The sequence below is a fragment of the Henckelia pumila genome, chromosome 3, assembly GCF_033568475.1.
Source record: "Henckelia pumila isolate YLH828 chromosome 3, ASM3356847v2, whole genome shotgun sequence".
NCBI classification, from domain to species: domain Eukaryota; kingdom Viridiplantae; phylum Streptophyta; class Magnoliopsida; order Lamiales; family Gesneriaceae; genus Henckelia; species Henckelia pumila.
The window spans coordinates 24,859,010-24,881,127 of NC_133122.1; the positions used below are offsets into that span (position 1 = coordinate 24,859,010).

A 22,118-nucleotide genomic window follows, 5' to 3' on the forward strand; every position below is an offset into this window, starting at 1 on the left:
ATAATAACAGATGATATATAATAACAGATGAAGCCTCAAAATCAAGCTTCATACTCCTGAACTTCTCCAACCGCTGACCAACCTCAACCGGATCGGAGTTACAAACTTCTTGAATTCATAGAAAAATTATATATTAAATTAATTTAATTACAAATTAAATAAACTAAAAAATATAAATGATTTTTTTAATAAAAAAAATTAAGTAATAGTATTAAATTAGTGATAGTGAGACTCATAAAAATTTAGTTGGTGGGATATTTGACTTGGAATATTGGATACTTAAAAGAGTGATATATTTTAATGATGATATGGAACAATGAGCCCACAAATTAGCGATTTTTTTATTTGAAATGCTATAGCCCTTTAAATTTTATAAATAAATAGAAAATATAAATTTTAATTGTAGGTTTAAATGCATTTTGCTGGAATAATCTATTATTATTTGTGATAATAATAATTGTACGAGGAGTTAGGACTACATGTTTCCTTTTTTGGATTGTAACTTCCATATTGAAACTTAGAAATTATTAACCTAAATTTAAAATGTATTATGGGTTTCTACAATTATATTTCGCCCAGGCTATATATCCGTCTTGGATTCCAAGTAACTAAAGACTTTCCATATATTATTCGTAGTGTATCATATATACTGATACATTATTAATTAAACACATGCGAAGTTGTTTTGTTTCCATATATCACAAAGTCTTTCTTCTTGTTTGATTTTAATTTCCTCCCATCTTCTTCGAACAAATTTGCTGCCTGATAATTAATCCCAACATAACCACTTCTCTTTTCTAGAAGAAGAATCAAAGGTACGTTGTAATGTATATGCGCATCAGTTTTAGGGTTTTTGCTTATGGGTTTTGTGTTTTCTTGATACACAATGGGTTTTTGCCTACGGGTTTTGTGTTTTCTTGATACACAATGGGTTTTTGCCTCGATACTAGCTAGGGCTGAACATCTTCTGCTCGTACGTTCATATTTGTAAACTAAAGTCCTCTGATCCCTTCGAAAACAACTCAAGAAACTGTTTTTTTTTTTTTTGAAAGTTAATTGCGAATATTGAGAGAATTCGATCGTTCGACTAATTGAGATACATATTTGGTGGGGCACAAGATCAACCTGGTCCATCATCTGCCATGATCAGCAACGAGGGAACAAGGCCACCAGCCGAACCGTCGTCTTTGCCGCCGGCCGGGATACAAGGCTTGATAGGCCTGTACTGCAGCATGCCTATTCAAAAACAAATCACCGCAAGTGACGTAAATCATGGGCTGTCATAGGCATACGGTTGAATCCTAACGAGGACATAGAGGGAGGGATACCCGTATACGCCATGGGTTGAGTTATCACACCGGCCCATTGATCAAATAATAGTTTAGGGCAAACACTTGCATGAGACTGTTTCACGGATCAAATCTGTGAGACGGACTCTAACCCATAATCAATCGGACCCGACTCGCCTAAGTTTCTGACCCTGATTCTAATTGCTCCCAATTTGTCGGTTTATGCCCTAATTCTATCGCGCTTTTCCCAGATTCTCATTGGATTCGAACATTCTAGGATCTCTGGCTACGAACCATCTTGAATCGCTGTCATCCACCGAGAAGATCGCCGCTAACATTGAAGAACGATGACTAAGTATCAGGATAAGGTCAGAATTTTTTTGTTTTTTTTTTATAAAAAAAATCTGAAATTGACGAGATCTTTGTTGGATGTTGTTGCCAGAAAGCAGCTTTTCCCCTTCAGGCGTCACTCAAGGTTATATATGTATCTCGAATTCTAGTATTTACTTCGTGATCTAAATTCATACGTGCTGAGAGGTTGAATTTTTTTGCAATTAATCATTCAATCAAGCTAAAATTTCTTTTATTTTCAATCCATGTTTGAGCTCGAAATATATTATGCAAACTCGAGCTTGATTTGTTTAGGGAAATGCAAATATGTCGTAGGAATGCAATGTTGATGAATGAGTTTACAGATGTAGGTTTGGTGAATTCATGTGCCAGCTTGGCTGTGTTGGGGCTGCTGCGCCGGGTTGCGATTGCCATGAATTTAGATCTCAATGTGATTGCTTCCAAATTGATGCTTATGGGAAATGTGGTGAAGTTGAGAGTTCTTATTTGATTTTTAGTCGAATGGAAGAGAAAAATGTTGTTTCTTGGAATTCAATGGTGGTTGCTTATGCCAGTGCATCTAGAATGGGAGATGCTTGTCAGATTTTTGACCAAAGTCCGGTTAATAATGTGGTTTTCTTGGAATGTTTTGATCACGGAATTCGCACGAAGCGGGAAGGGAGAAAAATCTGTCATTATTCAAGAAAATGGTGGATGAAAGTGTCTCCTAACGATGGGTTTGTTGAAGCCTATGTTTCCCACACTCATAATTTTTTAGTGCGTTTGTTTGTTTCAAAAGAATGCACAAGCTTCACTCTTGTTAATTTTCATATAAAAACAAGTGCAAATTGCTCAAAAATCCCCAATGCAAACATGTTTTGCTCTGCACTCCCTAGCCATTTTTTTGTATCACATTTTTTGTTAATTTGTACCACATCTTGTATGGTTTTGTACCACATCTTGTATTGTTTTGTACCACATTTTATGACTAGGGATCCCAAAGCAAAACATGTTTGCTTTTGGGGATTTTTGAGCAAATTGCCCTAAAAACAATCAAAGTATTTATTTTAGAGGAACCCTTGTTATCTGTTATTTAGTTGATTATATTGATGAAATCCTTAATTATTTATACTGCAAATTGTTGAAACCCTTATTTTCATAAAGGTCGCACATTCCAATTTGGGACAGAGTTATCATAACATAGGAAAATTCACTCATGAAGCACATCTGTTCGTACACATGCTCGCAGGTACAAGCTTGTGGTTCAATGGTTATCGAAGAACAACCGGATGCAATGTTGATACCATTGGAATATTTCCTCAGGGTTTGGCTTCTACAGACCATCTCAATTCAATGTGTGCCCATGAAGCCTTTGAGTTCGACGTGCATTGCCCCCAAACACTCCTCACCAGAAAGCACGGGCTTGAATGACACCTTCACTCAAATATTATTTTGTAATATATGTTTATTTGATTAAAAAGTATTATTTTTTAGTTCAAAAGTATTAGTTTTCACAACAAACGTATTACGTTTTATGTCAAAAAATATTGTAAAAATATTATTTTCGTGATATATGCTTATTTTTTGTATTACTTTTTATATTAAAATCATTAGTTTTTATAGTAAAAATATTACTTTGTATGTCAAAAATATTAATCTATAATATATACTTATTTGACAAAAAGTATTGCTTTTTATTTCCAAAGTATTAGGTTTCACGACAAAAGTATTACGTTTTATGTTAAACGTATTATTTTTTTAATATATGCTTATTTGATTGAAAATTATTAATTTTAATGTCAAGAATATTATTGTTTACCGTGAAGGTATTAATTATTAGTTCAAACATATTAATTTGTATTTATGTGTATTTCAATGAAATTAATAATTTTTAGATCAAAATAATTAATTATTTTTTCTTAAAAAATGCAAAGTATTACTTCTTATGTCAAAAGTATCATTAGTTATGTTAAAAATATTAGTTATTAATTGTCGAAAGTACTACTTCTAATATATGCTAATTTAACATAAAAAACATTACATTTTAAGTCAAAAGTATTACTTTTTAAATAAAAATTATTATTATTTTATATTAAAAGTATTAGTTTTCTATCAAAAGTATTATTTTTAACGTTTTTTGGTAAATTTTATTAAATATTACTTTTTAAAGTTAAATGTATTGGTTTTTTATGTAAAAAAATGTTAGTTTTTATGTCAAAAGTAATATTTTATGTATGGTAATTTGACATAAAAAGTATTACTTCCTATGTCTAACGTATTAGTTTTTTGTTAAAAGTATTAGTTTTTATAGCCAAGAAATTACTTCTAACACATGCTAATTTTTGCCAGTAATATTTTTTGCCAAAAAGATAATACTTTTAGCATAAAAACTAATATTATTTATGTCAAACAAGCATAAGTTAGAAATAATATTTTTGACAGAAAAACGTCAAATAAATTTACGTTATAATACTTTTTATATCAAATAAATATACGTTTAAAGTAATACGTTTGACATAACTTTTAAAACTTTTAGCATAAAAACTAATACTGTTTACAAAAATAGTAATATTTTTGTGTCAAATACGAAAGAAATAATACTTTTGACATAAAAACTAATATGTTTAGCACACACACTAATATTTTTTTATGTCAAATAAGTATACGTTAAAAGTATCACTTTTGACATGAAACTAATACTTTTATCATACAAACTAATACATGTGACAAAAATAATACTTGTTTGGTCAAAGGTATTACTTGAAAATTAGAAAACATTAGAAGTATGAATATTACCAATACATAAAGCACAAAAGTTCAACAGAACACAAATCGCTGCATAAATATTTGCAATCTATTTATTTGGGTTTGATCTAATGAATTATAAAACCTCTAATTGCACGACATTCTTCACATTCGCTGCCTCTCGCAGCTTGCTGGACTCTCCTGCCCTCAGCATCACCCCACCATTATTGCCATCGCCACACTTCCATCTGCAAGCATAAGTCTCCGCTTACTATTATTCCTTTCTGCCTCCATGTCATGTGTATGCATTTAAAGCTTTTGGATTTTCTTGCGCAGCTGTTTCACATACTCTATAGTGTCTCCCAGGATCGACTTCATACATTTTCTTGTCCTAACAATCTGCTGTAATCATCCCCTCTACTTCATTAAATCTTGGAGATTAAAATGAGCTCTATTTCCTCAATGTTCTCTTACTTTCAACACAAAACTGGGCATGATAAGAGGGATATTTCAAGCATAATGAGGCAAACAAAAATAGAAAGCAACATAAAATGTAGCAAGACAGTAGCATTAGAGATGAAAATCCGTATCACAATAATGTCATTGATCAGAAACTAAAGGTAAATTGGAGCAATAGATTTCAGTTCAATTAATTTGGTTTCCATCAATAAAAGCATTACTGTCATCAGTGCATTTAATCTTAACTAAAACAAACAAAGCTGTAAAAGATAATCCTTTCAAACAATCACTAATTTCATTCCCAATTCTTGATTTTTATTCGAAACACAAAAAATGCATTAACATCAACAGATATTTCCCCAAAGACCGAATCTTCAGTAAGCCAAAAAAAAGAAAACTTAAAGGTGATCTGTTTGTTGGTTTATTTACACACAAATCTGTTTTTTGTATGTCATCAGAAATTGTGCTGACAAAAGAACCAAGAGTGTAAAAGAGAACTAAAAGGTTTTTGGAATATGATGTGAGGCCTGTAATATACCATCGAACGGGTGGAAAGCCAGACCTATTCCGAATTTGACGAGTGTGTGTTAAAAACAAATGATGTGAGATATAGAATTTGAACTCATTACAAAAACCGCAAAAATTTAGTTTTCATCAAATTTAAAAAAGAATTATCAACACACCACTACACCGAATTCATAGTAAATGATATTCAAACCCTACAAACGAAAAACCTAAATAAATTCCTGAGGAAACACAATTTCGACCCATGTGTCAAGATTTACCACCAATTTCACGAAACACTAAATTGATGAAAGCGAGTTTGTGCGCCATTTTCACAAAATAAAAAAAGATTTACCTCTTCCCTTACTCGTCCTCTGCTTCGAAGATGAAGAAGTTGGGTGAACAAAGCTCCTTTTGTTGCGCTATTTTTACAACAGGTCTTGATCGCAGATGAGATCAGCCATGATTGTCCACTGATTTTCGAGATTTGCGATGGAGTTAGGAGCAAAAATCAGTGCGATGGAGTTGGAGTAATATTAGCGTGAAATTTGGGATCTTCGTGAGAGGCGTGGGAGAGGATAAGTGAAGGAGAATTTATGGGCCTGATCCGAATAATGAGATGGATATTTGAATTTTAACTGGGTTGACCCGTTTAATGTGAGACAGTCTCACGGGAGAGTTACTCATAGTTTAGATGATTTTCAAAAATATTAATAATATTTTAGATCCAAAATAGGGTTTTGCAAAAGGGGAAATCACATAGGCGATGATAATTAAATTTATTCAGTCTGAAAAAATGAAATGTATAAATAAATATAACTAATACCTGCTAATAAAATTTTTAATACTTTTAGCAATTTCTTTATCAACACAAGTTATTATTATTTTACAATTTCAAGTGTTTTAAATATTTGGTGTTCCAATTGATTAGGAACTCCAAGTCTTCAAAAAGAATTAAAGAGATCAAAATAATGGAGAATCGATTAAGAGCTAAAGAGCCTTAACACTTGGCATAGTTAAAAAATTTTAACAATAATAAAATAGTACTTAAAATGAAAGAAATATGTTTTTTTATATAGATATTTGCAGACGACCTTTCACAAAAACAATGAAATTAAATTTTAAATGAAAAAACCACAACACGAAAAACGAAAAATTAAATTAAAATTTAAGTAGAAATTTTTTAATATAATATTGGAAAATAAATGCTATGTGCGACCGAGGGAGGAGCTAGAAAATTTGTGTTAGACATAATATGAGAATTGATAGAACCGAAATTAATCTTCATAATTTTTACGTATTGAATTTTCTTGTCAGCTTTGATTGTGTTGGTTGGAATTCTATCTTATTTGCTTTATTTTAGTTTGAATATTTAATTTATATCGTTCAATGATCTTTCATAGATTAAATATAGTTTAAATGATTTTATTTGCTACTTGCTATATAGTTTTGGTAAAACGAAAACTCGTTATTTCTTCTTTGTATTAAAATTTGATGTCGTACACATGCGGATTAAATTAATTTGTGCTATTATATTAATTAAAGTTGTGTTTCACTATTTTAATTTTTGTATTGATATAATTTATATATTATTTTGAATTTAAAGAAAAATACGATAAAAAAACCATAATTATTTATATACGTACTTTGAGGTTTGGATGTTTCGCAATAGGCAAATGAATTGCCTCTGAATCGCCGTATAACTTTGTTGCTAGCTCTAGAGAACAAACTTTTATATATCAATGTTGATTAATTAAGTTTCTTGAATGAATGTATTGATCACAAAATATTTGTGTTTTTTTAAAAAAAATTAAAGGTTCCACTTTTTTTGTTCAATTAAACAACTTCATATCTTTTGAAAAAATACTATGCCTTGAGAAATTATGATTTATATATTATCTAGTGGACCATTTTTAGTTTCAATATATGTATTCAAGGATTCGTGCTTTAAAATATATTTAGAAAACACGTTATATATATTTCTTTTGAATCTGACATGTTTGGTATGGTAATTATTTGTATCCATTCTTTTTATTTAATAAAAACTATCAATAATTTTTTTTTTAAAAAAATAAATTCTAACACTCCGATAGCTAGCTAGGCTATAACTACCACGTGTTCTTATATTAACATTTAAAACTTTCTTAAAATTTCAAAACCATAACAATAAAAAATTATTAAATTAATATAAAAAAATTTATTCAACACAAATTTGCTTACATCTTATTATGGGATAGAAATTTTTGTATACATATTGATTAAAAAATATTTTATACTTTTCTTTTTATTTACAAAATAACGGCCAAAAAGAGATATAGTTCATGATCATGTATGGTCCGAAAAATACAACGACCTCTAGATTTGGATGAACTTCGAAGTAATTACTAATTATGTAGTGTTGATAGTCGATAAACATGTCGCGTGTATTATTTAAGCAAGTTTTCATTTATAGATAATCTTAAAATAATAATATATACCTTGTGAAAATGTGATTTTTTTTTTTGGGGTTTTCTTTTCATTTTATTGAATCTAGTGGACCATTTTTAGTTTCAATATATGTATTCCAGGATTTGTGTTTTAAAATGTATCTATTTAAAACAAAAAAACAAGCATCTCTTTTGAAATTTGAATCTGACATGTTTAATTCATATTACAGTAATTATTTGTGTTAATATATTTTTACGTAAATAGTCAACGGTACCCATTATTTTATATATAAAAAACTACTCATAAAATCTTTGTTTTTAATGAATTCTAATACCAATAGGCTACAACCACCACATGATCTTACATTTTCTTTTTTGAAAGGAACATGATCTTACATTTTCAAAACCATAAAATAATTTTTATCACCGTTTATATTTTGGGTTTATATAAAAAAAGATTTTAATCGTATCTAATAACAATCAAAAAACTATAAAATTAACTAAATTGATATAGAAAAAAATTATGCAACGCAAGTAGTCACGTGTTATTATGGGATAGAAATATTTAATTTATATATAAATTTATGTTTGAATGTAGATCATATTCTATAAGAACATGTTCAACAATATTGTGATAAAGTTATTGTGGTGGTGTTGATAAATTGATCGCATGATAATATAGGTGTTGATAACTTCATTATATATATGTTTCTAAAGTATTGTGGTGATGTTGTAGTGATGATGTTGAAATATTATTTTTTTTTATTTTAATTATTTAACTAATTTTTTTACAACATAATAAAATCGCACATAAATATAACAAATTTAAAATACATATAATTAAAATTTAAAAATTACTTGAATTATAAAACACACAAAATAAAAAAAAATATACGAAATAACAAAAGACATGAAATAAAATTAAAAAAACAATAAATTTAAAATATTACAACCGAATAAAATATAATGAAATACCACCGAAATAAATTACTAATTGAATATTTTTCGAAGAATTTGTTTTTGCATCTTCATGTCATACTGATGTTGAATGTCAAATCATTAACATCTTTTTTCATGATTCGATTGTTTTGCTCTATCTTCATTCTTTGTTGTTTTCTCAACCTCTTCTCGTCCTTCATCATCCTCATTTCAAACTTTTTTTTTTTCATATTTTGAGACATTGTTGATAATGCTCTTTTGTCAAAACAATCCTCTCATCATCCTTTTTTTCTCTACTATTTGTATCTTTTGATCATTCTCCTCTCATTGTCTTTTTGAAGGCCTTCATTCCCATCGACCTAGTGATTTTACTCACTTCTTGCAGGTCATCTCATTATTTGACGGTTTTTGTATCAGATGATGTGAAGATGGAGAGGATTCACCATCAATATTCTTCAACTTATTCGTAGCATTCGTCGAACCTCCTACGAATTTATCGAAAAACCATAACTTCCATTTTTGTTGATCCTTCAAGACTAACCAAGTTTTTTCATCGGACCATGAATGGTATGATCTTGCTCGTATATCATCTGAGCTCGAGCATGCTAAACAAAAAAAAACAAGTTTGAATATGTTGAATTTTAATTTTAAAAAATTTATGTATTCATACCCCATATCAAATGAAAATCCGCTTTGGTTGAGTGCTTCAAGTTCGCTCATTTTGTTTTGGAATGCGAACATTACTCATCTTGAAACATCATTTCAATGTTGTCACATATTGTCCGATGATCGTACTTTTCATCCATTTGACATGGTTATATTCATTCCAAACCAATATCCAAAAACTCGTGTTGCTTTGATCATTGCCTCATTGGCAAGTATCATATTGGTGGAAACGTTGCATCATGTCTTTGCGAGACGTTCATCTTCAACTTTTGTCCAAGGTTTTCTTTTGATGTCTTTACCACATTTTCTTTTATTTTCTTCTAGATTTAGTTGACGTGGTTTCAAAAGTAGGAGACGGGACTTCGATGAGATTTTGGGAGATTGAGTTTGGTCGAACATAAAACTCAAAATTTGCTTGTCGGTGAATTGAGAAGTATTTGGTGAAAGAGTATTGAGATTATTATTGTTCCATTAATCTATTTTTTGAAATTGGATTGAAAATGAAATGAAATTTGAAGAATATTGATTTTGGAATTCAAGTGGAAGCAATTGTGAATTTTATGAGATGCATCCAAAATAATTTATAGATGAATGCTTGAATTTTGAAAATATGATCGTTTGTACTTGTTCAAAAATTTAAAAAAAAATATCTGATCTTTTTTCTATTTTTTAATAATTTTTTTAACGAAAATTCAGGCTGAGATCGATCCGACTGTTGATCTGCAACGGTCACATCATCCCAACCTTTCTTTATTTTTTTTTTCCCTCCGCCATTTTTTTATTTTTTTTGTTTTTTAAATAAAAATACAAGATTTTTGTGGCCCTTTGATCTTCAAACCAGATATCATAAATCTGGCCATTTAATAAATAAATAAAATTAAACTCGTGGTGGGCTTCACAGCACGGAGGTTCTCCACGCAAAGCAGCCTCGCATGCGTAAAACTTCCGCGTGTTAGATGCTCGACCGAGGTAAATATTACGGTAATTATTTGTGTTAATATATTTTTACGTAAATATTCAATAGTACCCATTATTTTATTTAATAAAAACTACTCATAAAATCTTTTTCTTAAATAAATTCCAACAGCAAAAGGCTACAAGCCTACAACCACCGCATGATCTTATATTTTTCAAAACCATTAAATAATTTTTATCATAGTTTGTATTTTGGGTTTATAAAAAAAAAAGGATTTTAATCATAATGCAACACAAGTTTAGTCACGTGTTTTGATTGGATGGAAATATTTAATTTATATATAAATTTATGTTTGATGAATGTAGATCATATATTAATTTCGATATGTGAAGAAAAATAACAGTGAGCTGGAAACCCTCTGAGTGAGTGAGCTGTGAGCCTATGTTTTGTGCAAGAGCAGCGGTAGCCGCCCGCACGCCGCCCTTCTTCTCCGCCGCGCCATTCAAATCCCACTCCCGATTATCCGTCAGAATGTCCTCCGATTCCACCCAAATCGTCGAGCACATAGTGCTGTTCAAGGTGAAGCCCGCCGCCGACCCCGCCGCAGTCAACGCCATGATCACCAATCTCAACGGCCTGATATCCCTCGACCCGGTTCTTCACTTCTCCGCCGGCCCGATTTCCAGGTCCCGCTCCAGCTCCCACTCCTTCACTCATTTGCTGCACTCCCGCTACAGATCCAAGGCCGACCTGTCTTCCTACTCGGACCACCCCACCCACCTCAGCGTCGTTGGTAACTACGTCAAGCCTGTGGTGGATGACGTCATGGCCGTAGATTGGATTGCCGAGGATTTCTCCGGCCCGGTCACGGCGCCTCCCGGGTCGGCCCTGCGGCTGACTGTTTTGAAGCTGAAGGAGGACGCGGGTGAGGGAGGGAAGAATGAGGTTTTGAGGGTTCTGAAGGGGATCAAGGAGAAATTTCCTTCGATTCAGCAGCTGACAGTTGGAGAAAATTTCTCCCCGGGGAGGAACAAGGGGTTCTCCATATGTTCCATTGGTGTTTTCAAGGGGATGGAGGAGTTGGAGGGGTTGGATTCGGAGTCGGAGCGGGCCAATGAGGAGAAGGATAAGGTCAGGGAGTTTCTTGATGAGGTTCTTGTGCTGGATTTCGCGGTGGCGGCAACGGCCAACCTTTAGGGGATGGTACATTCTTCCAGCTTTGGTTAAACTTAAGCACCTTGCTGTTTTTGCTCTTTAATGATTGTTTAATTTAGTTCATTCATTCGGTTTCTTTGAATTATGTTTCGGTAGAATGGATTGGTGATGTTTGTGGTGAAAGATTTGAAGATAGAAAGGTGCAAGTGTGAAAAGTTGATGACTTTGGTGATTGAAACTTATGTGTGGCTTATTGGTCTTTTCTTGTATCCGATTAGGTTGTTTCACATATTTGATTGAGCTTTCGTTATGACTTATGAGGTTAACTAGAGGGAACAAACTAGTTTCTTTGGTTCTCATAGTATAGTCACAAGAGAGATTGAAGAGAGATTGGATAAAGTGGAGCAGTAGTATAGGATTGTAGCTCTGATTCTGACCTTTGGCTTTGTTATGCATTGCACACAGGGTGAGCATGAGAGGATAGAATAAACCCAGAAAACTAACATTTCATGAAATTGTAACATAGCACATCCTCGAGAATTCGATGCCCACGATGTGTGTCTTTGTATGACTTTTAGTCGCTTATAGGCTAATCAGTGTTCAATAAATTCAGCTGAGTCCAACCAATAATGTACATCGCAAACCACATAACAATACTAGCACAATGCATAGTTATTAGCCCCGCAAGGTATATCTAGATATGCAGGGGCGGAGGCACATAGCCTCTAAGTGGGGCCCTGGCCCCCCCCAAAAAAAAAAATTAGTATATATATATATATATATATATATATATATATATATAATATTGGTTTTGTTTGATATTTTTTTTAATAAATTTTAATGGGTTGTGCCCCATTTTTTTTAATATATAATAAATTGGCTTCTCAAATAAAATAAAGTAATTTATTTTAAGTGGCGATCAAACTCTTTTTTTTTATGGGATATTTGATTTATTTTTTCTATTTGACTCTTTCGAGTGGACGACCAACACAGTAACACACAACACTCAATTAAGATTTAAGGTCGTTTTGCTTTAAGAAAAGATATAAGGGCATTTCGTAAATGATTTCAGGTTTTTTTGTGTATTTTTTTTTCATATCGTGTATTTTAAATCATTTTTTTCTCAAAAAATTAGGTTTTGGTTTCTTGAAAGCATATATTTCTTAATTCTTCTATTTATTTTTTTCTTATTTTAAATCTTTGTTTCATTTAATTATGGGACAACACATTCGATATTAATGTTAGAAATATTAAAATTTATTGTAAAAAAAATGAAATTAGCATTGTTAATTTTTGCGTTTTTGATTATTTTTGTTTGACTATTTCTATATGTTGAATAATTGGTCGAAAATATTTGTGGATAACAACGTATTTTTACTATATTCATGAATCATAATCTAATCTAATTGATATAGATAGAATAAATAGTATTAAATAAACTAGCAGAAAATTGAATGCAATGAATCTCGTTTTATCTACTAAGTTTTATCCAAAAAACTTTGCAGAACATGAGATGCTGCAATTAAAAATCCAATTTGAGCATTTTGATCATGTTCGACAACTTCCTTATATTAGAACTCACTCGAAACTTATTTAATTATTTAGATCTTGAGAGTGGTTTGAGCTTACTCCCCCTCTCTTGTTTTTTTTGTTTTTTTTAATTTCTAATAATATCTCTATTTTTTTTAAAAAAATCAAAAATCTATTATGTTTACGCTTTCAGTTCTTCTTCGTTGGCCCACCCTCTTGCGTGATCCTGACTCCGGCCCTTTAGATATGCATTGTGACACCATTTTTTAGATTATCAATGTCTGCTCTAAATTCTAAGTGTCAACGGTTGGGATATGAAAAACTAATAGAATTGAAGAGCAAAATTATTCTGAAAAAATCTAATAAATGTCAAAGCATGACGTTTTTTAAATATGTATTGATATTTACTTAAAGACTTGACTTGTTTTTTGGTGGTTTATTATAATTTTCAGGAACATGATTTGGATCAAGTGAACGGAGACTTGCAATATTTTGAAGGTTGGATTTGGTTGTTGTAACAGAAGAAGGAAGTTATAATACATTGTATGGTTTTTGTAAGCAATAAAATGCTCAAACATTGATTTGTAAACAGATGGAAATGCTTCCGCCAATGAAAAGTGTTTTGTAACAATTTCTCAAAAAATTTAATCCGTATATATATACTTTCGTTTCTCAAATATTTTAGCTTCCGCGCACCCATCAACTAGAAGTCTAGATCTAGAACCTTGATGTAATTTTTTTTTTCAAAAAAAAATGTAACAAAAATTTATGTGAGGTTGCACTTGGATTAATGTATTTCAAATGAATTGATTTCAAATATTTTTAATTGCATTTTTGTTGTTTATGAAATAAGTCCATAAAATTTAAATTTGCCACTTATATGCTTATATGGTATTTTATGTTAATCATGATAGATTTCAAGTCCTCACAATAAACGTGTTATTTAAAATTCATTATATTTTATATGATTGATATATACAAAATTAAAGTGTGGACTCAAGATTATTTGATTTATTACTTTTTTGTAAACAATAAAAATTATTGAAATCTAAGGATTTGTAATTCATTGTTCTAAAAGGCGGCGTTAGGACCACTAGGTGGTGCCTAGGCTCTAGACAGTTGTTCACTGTCTCGATTTTTAGACAGTTCATGTCTCTCGGTGCTGTTTCATTAATCGACCCCTAGACCGCCTAATTGCCGCTTAGGAGCCTCAAAATCCACTCAGATGCCCGTCTAGATTTATATATAATATGTTTTTGTTTTTAAAATTTTAAACTTTTAAAAACGATCATTTGACGGATTTTTCAATCAATTGTATCAGATGAAGATGATCAATATGCGATGAATTTTGAGTTTGAATTCGACAAACTAAAAACATTGTAGAAATATTCAGATGAAGAAGAGGAATTAGAATTTTGGGCTAAAAAAAACCATCTATGAAGAATTAGATATTTAGGATAAAACCATATAGGAGAATTAGACATTTAGGAAAAAAAAAAAGAATTAGACATTTAGTAATCCATATTACATAGTTCCAAACGAGAGATTTGTAGCAAATAGGATTTTAATTTATTGCAATTTTAATTTTAAATTTCAAAAGAGGAGTGGGGTTATTTATGCTCCAATCTTTATTATATCACAACCGAGCCCATTCTATATTCCACTAAGTTCAGCCCTATTTTGGTAAAAAAAAATTATAAATTTTTATGGGCCGAATAACTTTTCTTACATTAAATTATATTCCACTTAAGATCAGCCCATTTTTGGCACAGAAAATTGGGCCCAAAGCCCATTTTAACGGCAAGCTCAGCCGTCAGATCTTCTATAATAACCCCCGCCCGCTGAGATCAAAACCCTAATCTCTATCGAGAGTTGGCATTGCCGCGCAGCTGAACTGATCCTCGGATCTTCACCGTTCTCTCTGCATACTCGAAAATGGCGACTCAAATGAGCAAAAAGAGAAAGGTTCGTCGTGCGAAATGATAGTTGCATATTTGAGTTTGTTTCTGTGTAATAATTGATTGATTTTGATCGAATGGATGTCACCAGTTTGTGGCTGATGGAGTTTTCTTTGCGGAGCTCAACGAGGTCTTGATGCGTGAGCTGGCGGAGGATGGGTACTCTGGAGTGGAAGTTAGGGTCACTCCCATGAGGACTGAGATCATAATCCGTGCAACTCGCACTCAGAATGTTCTTGGTGATTATATTTCTGTGCAATTTTTTCTTGTTTTCTTCAATGATTGTTGGGTTGTTTAAAAGTTTTGTTTTTTATTCAAGTATGTGCTGATTTGGCTAGGAATTTATTGGTTCTTTACGTAATAGGCGAGAAGGGAAGGCGGATTAGGGAGCTGACCTCTGTGGTACAGAAGAGGTTCAAGTTCCCTGAGAACAGTGTGGAGTTGTATGCTGAGAAGGTTAATAACAGGGGGCTGTGCGCCATTGCTCAAGCCGAGTCTCTTCGATACAAGCTCCTTGGTGGCCTTGCTGTCAGGCGGTAACGAAACAATTTCATTCTTCTTAAATCTTTTCTCGGGGAAATTGTCTTTATCTGTGGTTTAGATTGATGACTTTAAAAACTTTGATCTGCGTTGCCCCTGTTAGGCTGTTGTAGGCTTGCAGTTGCTGAATGTTTATATGCTATTTCTATGAATGATCTGATTTAAAAGCCTTAAAGAGAATGTTGTCATAGCTTCAATCACATGTGGATAAATAATATTGTATCTTTTGTAGATTCGATAGTTTCGAATTGTTTGTATTTGTCAACTCTTGTTATTAATGTTAATATGTCATCCATAAAGCGAGTTGGTGATTCAACACCAATTTGTGTCGGAAGATGACTAGATTCATTGTCTTCCTCCATGGCATCATACCCCTGAAGTGATCTGGTCTTCATGCTGTTGCCATGGAGAAGAAACATGAAAATAGGTTAATCAACCTGGTTGTCCTTTCCTAATCCTTAATTTGGTAACAATCACAGTTTTCTTATCAATTTGTTGCCTGGTTACCAAAAGTATATTAATTTTACCAAGTTAATGTTAGCAATGATGATGTTCTTGCCTATATGTTGAACTGTTGCCATCCTTTTGAGCATTTCTTGTAGCACAAACTTTGGTGATTTCAGTTGTTAATAATTAATAAACTCAGAGTGCATTGATTAATGTCATAAATGAAGACTAACATGTCGTTTGCATTATAATATACCTGTGTTGACTGTTGATTCAAAACCTGTTATCTTTAGCTTTACGATCTTTTTCTTACCATTTTTTATTACTACTAAGATGTAGTAATTAATAGGTGTCTAAATTCTAATGCTTTTTCTTACTAATGTCATCCATAAAGCAAATTGTCGTTTTAACGCCTCTTTGTGTCGGACGATGACTAGATATACTGTCTTCATCCTTGTGAACCTACTCGTTATCTGTAATGGCGTTCATTTGGCAACCATGAAGAAGACACGTGATAAATCATTTACCCAATTGTATCATTGCGTATTTACTTTCTTTCAATCCATTCTTGGAGACATTAGTATATCAAAATTCTAATGGTTGTACTTGTGAGTACAAATTTATGTGGAACGGGATGAATGCTTATTTTTGTGATAGTCAGAGAAGACGAAAATTGATAACCTGATTTCACATGTTTTGCATTCCAATTTACATTTAATTGTTTTACCATCCGAAGTCAAATGTCATATTACTTCAAGCAATAATTCTATTGTAAAATAGGTTGAAGTTGTCTTTTGCTTTCTTTCCTCAGGGCATGCTACGGTGTCTTAAGATTTGTGATGGAGAGTGGTGCCAAGGGTTGTGAGGTATGCTAATTAATCACTTTTTTGGGCCTTATGTTTTTGTTTTCTCATTGCTCACAGCTGTCTTTGATGTTTTCGGTTTTGTACCTCAGGTAATCGTGAGTGGAAAATTGAGGGCTCAGCGTGCTAAATCCATGAAATTTAAGGATGGCTACATGATTTCTTCTGGACAACCGGTTAAAGAATACATCGATTCTGCTGTTAGACATGTGCTTCTCAGACAGGTTTTTCAAGATGGATATAAAATACTTTGCCACCATCGTCAGATACCATATTGTAGTGTTTGAACAGCCCCCATTAACTTCCCTCTTTATTAATTTTGTTCAGGGTGTACTTGGTATCAAGGTCAAGATCATGCTCGACTGGGATCCCAAAGGGAAACAGGGGCCTACTACTCCTCTACCGGATCTTGTCACAATCCATCCTCCCAAAGAAGAAGAATTCATAAGGCCGCCCATCCAAGCAACTGAAGTTGATGTGCAAGTTTAGAGAATCAACAACTCTTTAAGTTATGTTATATATGTCAGATGTCTGTTTTCCCCTACATTTCTCGAGTGCATCAGCAATATTTTGACAGGGTAAAACTGCAGGAATGTGTTGGACTAATTTTCATCCATAACCTCAAACTTTGTTTGGTTTAGTTAATGAATTTTTTCCTTTAGTGATTGATTTTTAATGATTGTCTGGTTTCGTTTAATTCAACATGTTTTTCAAAGTGGAGTTGAACATAATTTGAAATGTGCTTAAAATTCATGTGCAATAATGGACCACTGAATTCATCCTTTTGTTATTTTTGCATCATTGCTAAATTATACTACTTTGGTGATTGCACAAAAAAGTATTTTAAATAATTCCAAGCTCCTAGTTAATAAGATGTTTTAAAATATAGGAAACACTTCAAATATATTTTTTTAGAAACGCCATCTCATTGTCCTTATTGTTATTGTGTGATTTTTTGATCGTTAATGTAATTATTGTAATTATTCTCATTATTAACGACATTCTACAATTGATTATTATTATTATTATTATTAGGCAGTTTATATATATATATATATATATATATATATATATATATATGCAGCTTTCATTGTTAATTCACCATTAATTTAAGGGTAATTTTCTCAAAAATCCCCAAATGCAAACATGTTTTGCTTTGGGGTCCCTAATCATAAAATGTGGTACAAAATAATACAAGATGTGGTACAAAATAATACAAGATGTGGTACAAAATCATACAAGATGTGGTACAAATTAACAAAAATTGTGGTACAAAAAAGTGGCTAGGAAGTGCAGAGCAAAACATGTTTGCATTGGAGATTTTTGAGCAATTTGCACTTAATTTAAATAGATTATCTAAATTTCTTACTCATGTTTTCAATAGTTAATTATTTTCCTGTATTATATATATATATATCTATATATATATATATACTTATTATTATTATTATTATTATTATTATTATTATTATTATTATTTATTTTATCTATAAATATATGAGTTTGATTTGTGAGCTTACAATTTTACAATTTTATTTATTTGTGGCTCATAAGGTTGTTTATGTCATTTTTTGTACTAACTTAATAGGATCATTAATAGTATATTTAATTTCATCAAATTTAATAACATTGTAGTTTGAGTGTTTTGTGTAAAATGATATTCCTAGGAAAAATAATGAGAGCTAATTTTTTTACTATTTTTTTTATTATTTGATGTATAGTAGAAGAGTTACTGATTGATGCATGATAATTTGGATATGTGTGTTTGTATTTAATTATTTCGGTAAATGTCTATAAATTATTATGACTGCTGCTCACTTTATTTTGAAATGAATGTATTTTTTGTTGCAGTTTCATCATCCTTAATATAAATATATTTTCTTTTATGTTCATGCCTCGATTTTTATTTCAATATGAAGGATATAAATACGTCAACATTTTTCGATATGGCTTCTAGATTTTTCTGTTTCTTAAATTTTACATATAATTTTTGGCTAATAGACACAAGTAGAATAAATAGATTAAAAAAATTATAAACTCCCAAAAGAAAAAGAGAGAGAGAGAGGGAGGGAGAGAGAGAGATCCATAAGTACCCTTAAAAATATGTCGGTAAATGTCAATTTTTTATAATGTATTTTCAATGAAACTGAGTGTTTTTCGAATGAAATTGGATATTGAGAGCAGGTGGATTTTAAGTGAGCTTTTATAAATTTTTCTGATGTCTATTTGCACTACAATTTTATTAGTGTGATATATTTTTAATTTTATTGATAGAAAAAGAAATAAATGAGAAGTTTTAAAAGATAAATTTTTTTTTCTACTTTTGAATTTAATGTATGATAAAATTGATTTTTATAATAAATATGAATTATAGGGAAGAAAAGATTTACATATGATATTTTGATTTTTTTCCCCCTAAAACACATATTGTATTTTTATCTTTGAAATATGAGTTTTATTTCACATATTTATTTAATTCATATCATTTGAGAATTTTTATTTCACATGAAATTAATATTCATCAATATAAATTTACAAAAGAATCATAATTACCCTTATTGGGTAGAGAAATAAAAATGTAGCGCTTAAGCTATCATATGGTTTAAAAGACTTAAGCTGCATCATTACCATTGCCTATTGTTGTTGGTAAAAAGTTAAGTGTTCGGTCTTATAATTGATATTAGAGTCAATGTTATGAGTTTGATTCTCATTGATTACAATTAGTGCAATTATTAGGTGAGAGATTGTTGGATGCAATAATTGTATTCGTTGGATAGACTAATCGAAACATAGCACTTGAGTTGTTGTGCAGTTTAAAATATTTGAATTGTATGAAGCTCACATATTTATGGTATGTATGGATAAATCTTGGTGACATCATCTTCATGCTCCACATCTGCTGTAATGCCCGGAATTATTTAATTTTAATCCGAGAATATTTAATTTGGGAATATTTGGAGTTTTGATTTAAATTCTAATATTCTTAAATTGATTAGGATTGAAATTGAATGAATTGAAAATGTGAGGACTGAATTGCATTTATTGAAGACTTGAGGGGCCAAAGTGCAAATAATGGAAACTTGGTGGACACTTGGTATGCAAAATAGGTATTCACGTGTGTATGACCATATTTCCATCAGAAACATTAGAGAAGGAACCGAGAGAAAAGAGCAAGAAACTCCAAGCTTCTTCTTCATCTTTACATTGCTATATCTTGAGTTTCGGGTATCCGAATTCGATTCCGAAAAGAGTTCTGGACTCCTTGAAAGAAGACCTTCGATTTGATGTAAGTTTTCTTTTAGTTCCTTATGATTTGAGAAGTCGAAAATGATAGAGATCAGATGTGATGAGGAATTGATGTTGTTGAGTATGTATTCGTTGTTCTATCGAGTTCGGGTTGAAGGATGGCTATCGATGTTATTCTTATAGTTCCAGATGATTATTTGAAAGTATACCTGCTGATATATTGAAGAATTATTGCTGGTTTTGATGAATATAAGATGTAGATGATTGTTATATTTGATATAGTTGAGTTTCGGAGTGCCGAATAATACCGATATGCCGTCGAACTTTTGATTTGAAGTTGTTTTGTTATCTTATACTTGAGCTGCCATTGACATGAATTAAAACTGATGTTTCCTTGGTAAATATGTTGTGATTTCAGTTCATAAACAGGGGACGTCAACTCGAGAATTCCGACTTTGAAACCGATAGAAGAAAGAACACGATTTGTAGCCTTTTTGCCTTGAAGTTGGGTTGAACTTAAGTGCAGATTTTTGATAGAGGTGTGGTTATTTTGTCGTTCAGATTTGGATAGCTTTGAAGACACCTTGAAACCTCGCATTCGAAAGGTAAAAGTGAACTAGGATTCGATTGGGATTATAACTCGAGATGGTTTGTATCGAGTTCCTTAAATCACATACTTATGTGCTTATTTGCTTTTATATGCTTTTATATGAATGGTTGAATGAGTTTTGATTTTAATGAATGCTATTTTGTTGATATATGATGCATTCATCTTGTAAGACTTGTTCTTTGATTTTGAAATGAACGGAAACGTTCGATTAGACGATTTGAAGGATTATATATGTATGGCCTGGGTGGTTGACTTAGCCTAGCATCTGATTTACATATATAATAGCTTCAAAGTCTAGAGAAGCAAGATAAGTAGCCCCACCTCGATCGGGAGAGTCGGTGGTTAGTTATGATATCTTCTTCTCGGGATCCCAAACGATGAACTAGAGAACCTTGTTTTAAAACATGCATTGTAGTTACTTTTATATCATGAATTTGATATATGCTTTGCTATGCATGTTTAGTTGCTTTTACTGGTAAATATATTTCTCACCGGAGTTATCCGGCTATTGTTATGTTTTATGTGTCATGGCAATAGGCGGGAGTGGAACAGGGCAAAAGCGAACTTGAAGAACAAGGGATGAGGAGAATAGCGTGATGATCCGAGTTTAGATGGTTTGTGTGAGCTGTCAATGATAGTGTTGAGTGTCAACAACATGATTATGTTATAGCTACTTGTACCAAGACTTGTTGGTTATTAAGTTGTTGTCTTGTTGATGTATATAGGATTTGAGATGATGTTGTAAATCCTTAAGACAACATGTTGTAGCTTAATCTTTTTTGTATAACAAAGATTCTTGTTTGATATGTTAGCCTATCTTGAATTGATTTTAAGGCTTTGTTATGATTTATTTCTATCAATTTGATCATGTTAGAATGCATGATAGCTTAGGATTTGGAATAGGCTTTGTATGAGTTGATAGTAGTTGATGAAGGAATAAAGGAACACATTTTGACAGCAAAATTGCACCATATGGATTTTCTGGGAATTGAGCTCGCTCGATCGGGTGATTCCTACCGATCGAGCGAGGCCTTCATTCGAAGGCAGAAACTTGAGCACATTTGGCTCGCTCGATCGGTGAAATATGACCGATCAAGGGAGGCCAAAACTTTGCAAACCCGAGAAGCTGAGCTGAGGGCTCGCTCGATCGGGTGTTTTTCCCCGATCGAGCGAGGTGCTCACTTTCTAAATTTTTTTTTTATTTAGTCTTTGATTCTTTGACTATTATTTACGATGATTTGATTAATGAGAGATTAGAACTCGGGTCGTCACAACAGGTGGTATCAGAGAGAGAAAATTCTGGACTGAGTTAGATAGCGAGTGGGGTAGATCGAGTCATCTTCCTTGCTTATTTATTTTTGTGAGACCCCGATTCTAAACTCGAAATAATTAAACATAATCGAACACGGTAAGTCGCGGGAACAAATCAGAATTTTTTTTTTTTTTTTTTAAAAGACATGCCTCACGCCCGCGCGAGCTATCGCCTCGCGCGTGC

The 22,118-nt window shown here is 31.9% G+C and overlaps 2 protein-coding genes and 1 long non-coding RNA gene across 3 annotated transcripts; all 3 read left to right on the plus strand.

Moving 5' to 3' along the window:
- Positions 1-1,575: 1,575 nt before the first annotated feature.
- On the plus strand, positions 1,576-3,127 carry LOC140893527 (uncharacterized). Its single transcript, XR_012153183.1, has 3 exons — positions 1,576-1,657; positions 1,732-1,764; positions 2,869-3,127. It is a non-coding gene; the product is annotated as an uncharacterized lncRNA (long non-coding RNA).
- A 7,531-nt stretch (positions 3,128-10,658) lies between these two features.
- On the plus strand, positions 10,659-13,611 carry LOC140891812 (stress-response A/B barrel domain-containing protein UP3-like). The gene is made up of 2 exons (XM_073300464.1): positions 10,659-11,477; positions 13,412-13,611. Exon 1 carries the CDS (start codon positions 10,716-10,718, stop codon positions 11,469-11,471), a length of 756 nt encoding a protein of 251 aa, XP_073156565.1. The 5' UTR covers positions 10,659-10,715; the 3' UTR covers positions 11,472-11,477; positions 13,412-13,611.
- Positions 13,612-14,808: 1,197 nt separating this feature from the next.
- LOC140888134 (small ribosomal subunit protein uS3y) lies at positions 14,809-17,446 on the plus strand. The gene is made up of 6 exons (XM_073295818.1): positions 14,809-14,924; positions 15,009-15,156; positions 15,282-15,453; positions 16,716-16,770; positions 16,860-16,991; positions 17,095-17,446. Exons 1-6 carry the CDS (start codon positions 14,895-14,897, stop codon positions 17,254-17,256), a joined length of 699 nt encoding a protein of 232 aa, XP_073151919.1. The 5' UTR covers positions 14,809-14,894; the 3' UTR covers positions 17,257-17,446.
- Positions 17,447-22,118: the final 4,672 nt, after the last annotated feature.

Excerpts from the sequence above, each read along its gene's own strand:
- LOC140891812 (XM_073300464.1), top strand. The coding sequence starts at position 10,716 with ATGTTTTGTGCAAGAGCAGCGGTAGCCGCCCGCACGCCGCCCTTCTTC.
- LOC140888134 (XM_073295818.1), top strand. The coding sequence starts at position 14,895 with ATGGCGACTCAAATGAGCAAAAAGAGAAAG. Across the intron at positions 14,925-15,008 it reads AAATGAGCAAAAAGAGAAAG|TTTGTGGCTGATGGAGTTTT; the intron begins GTTCGTCGTGCG and ends GGATGTCACCAG. Across the intron at positions 15,157-15,281 it reads TCGCACTCAGAATGTTCTTG|GCGAGAAGGGAAGGCGGATT; the intron begins GTGATTATATTT and ends TTTACGTAATAG.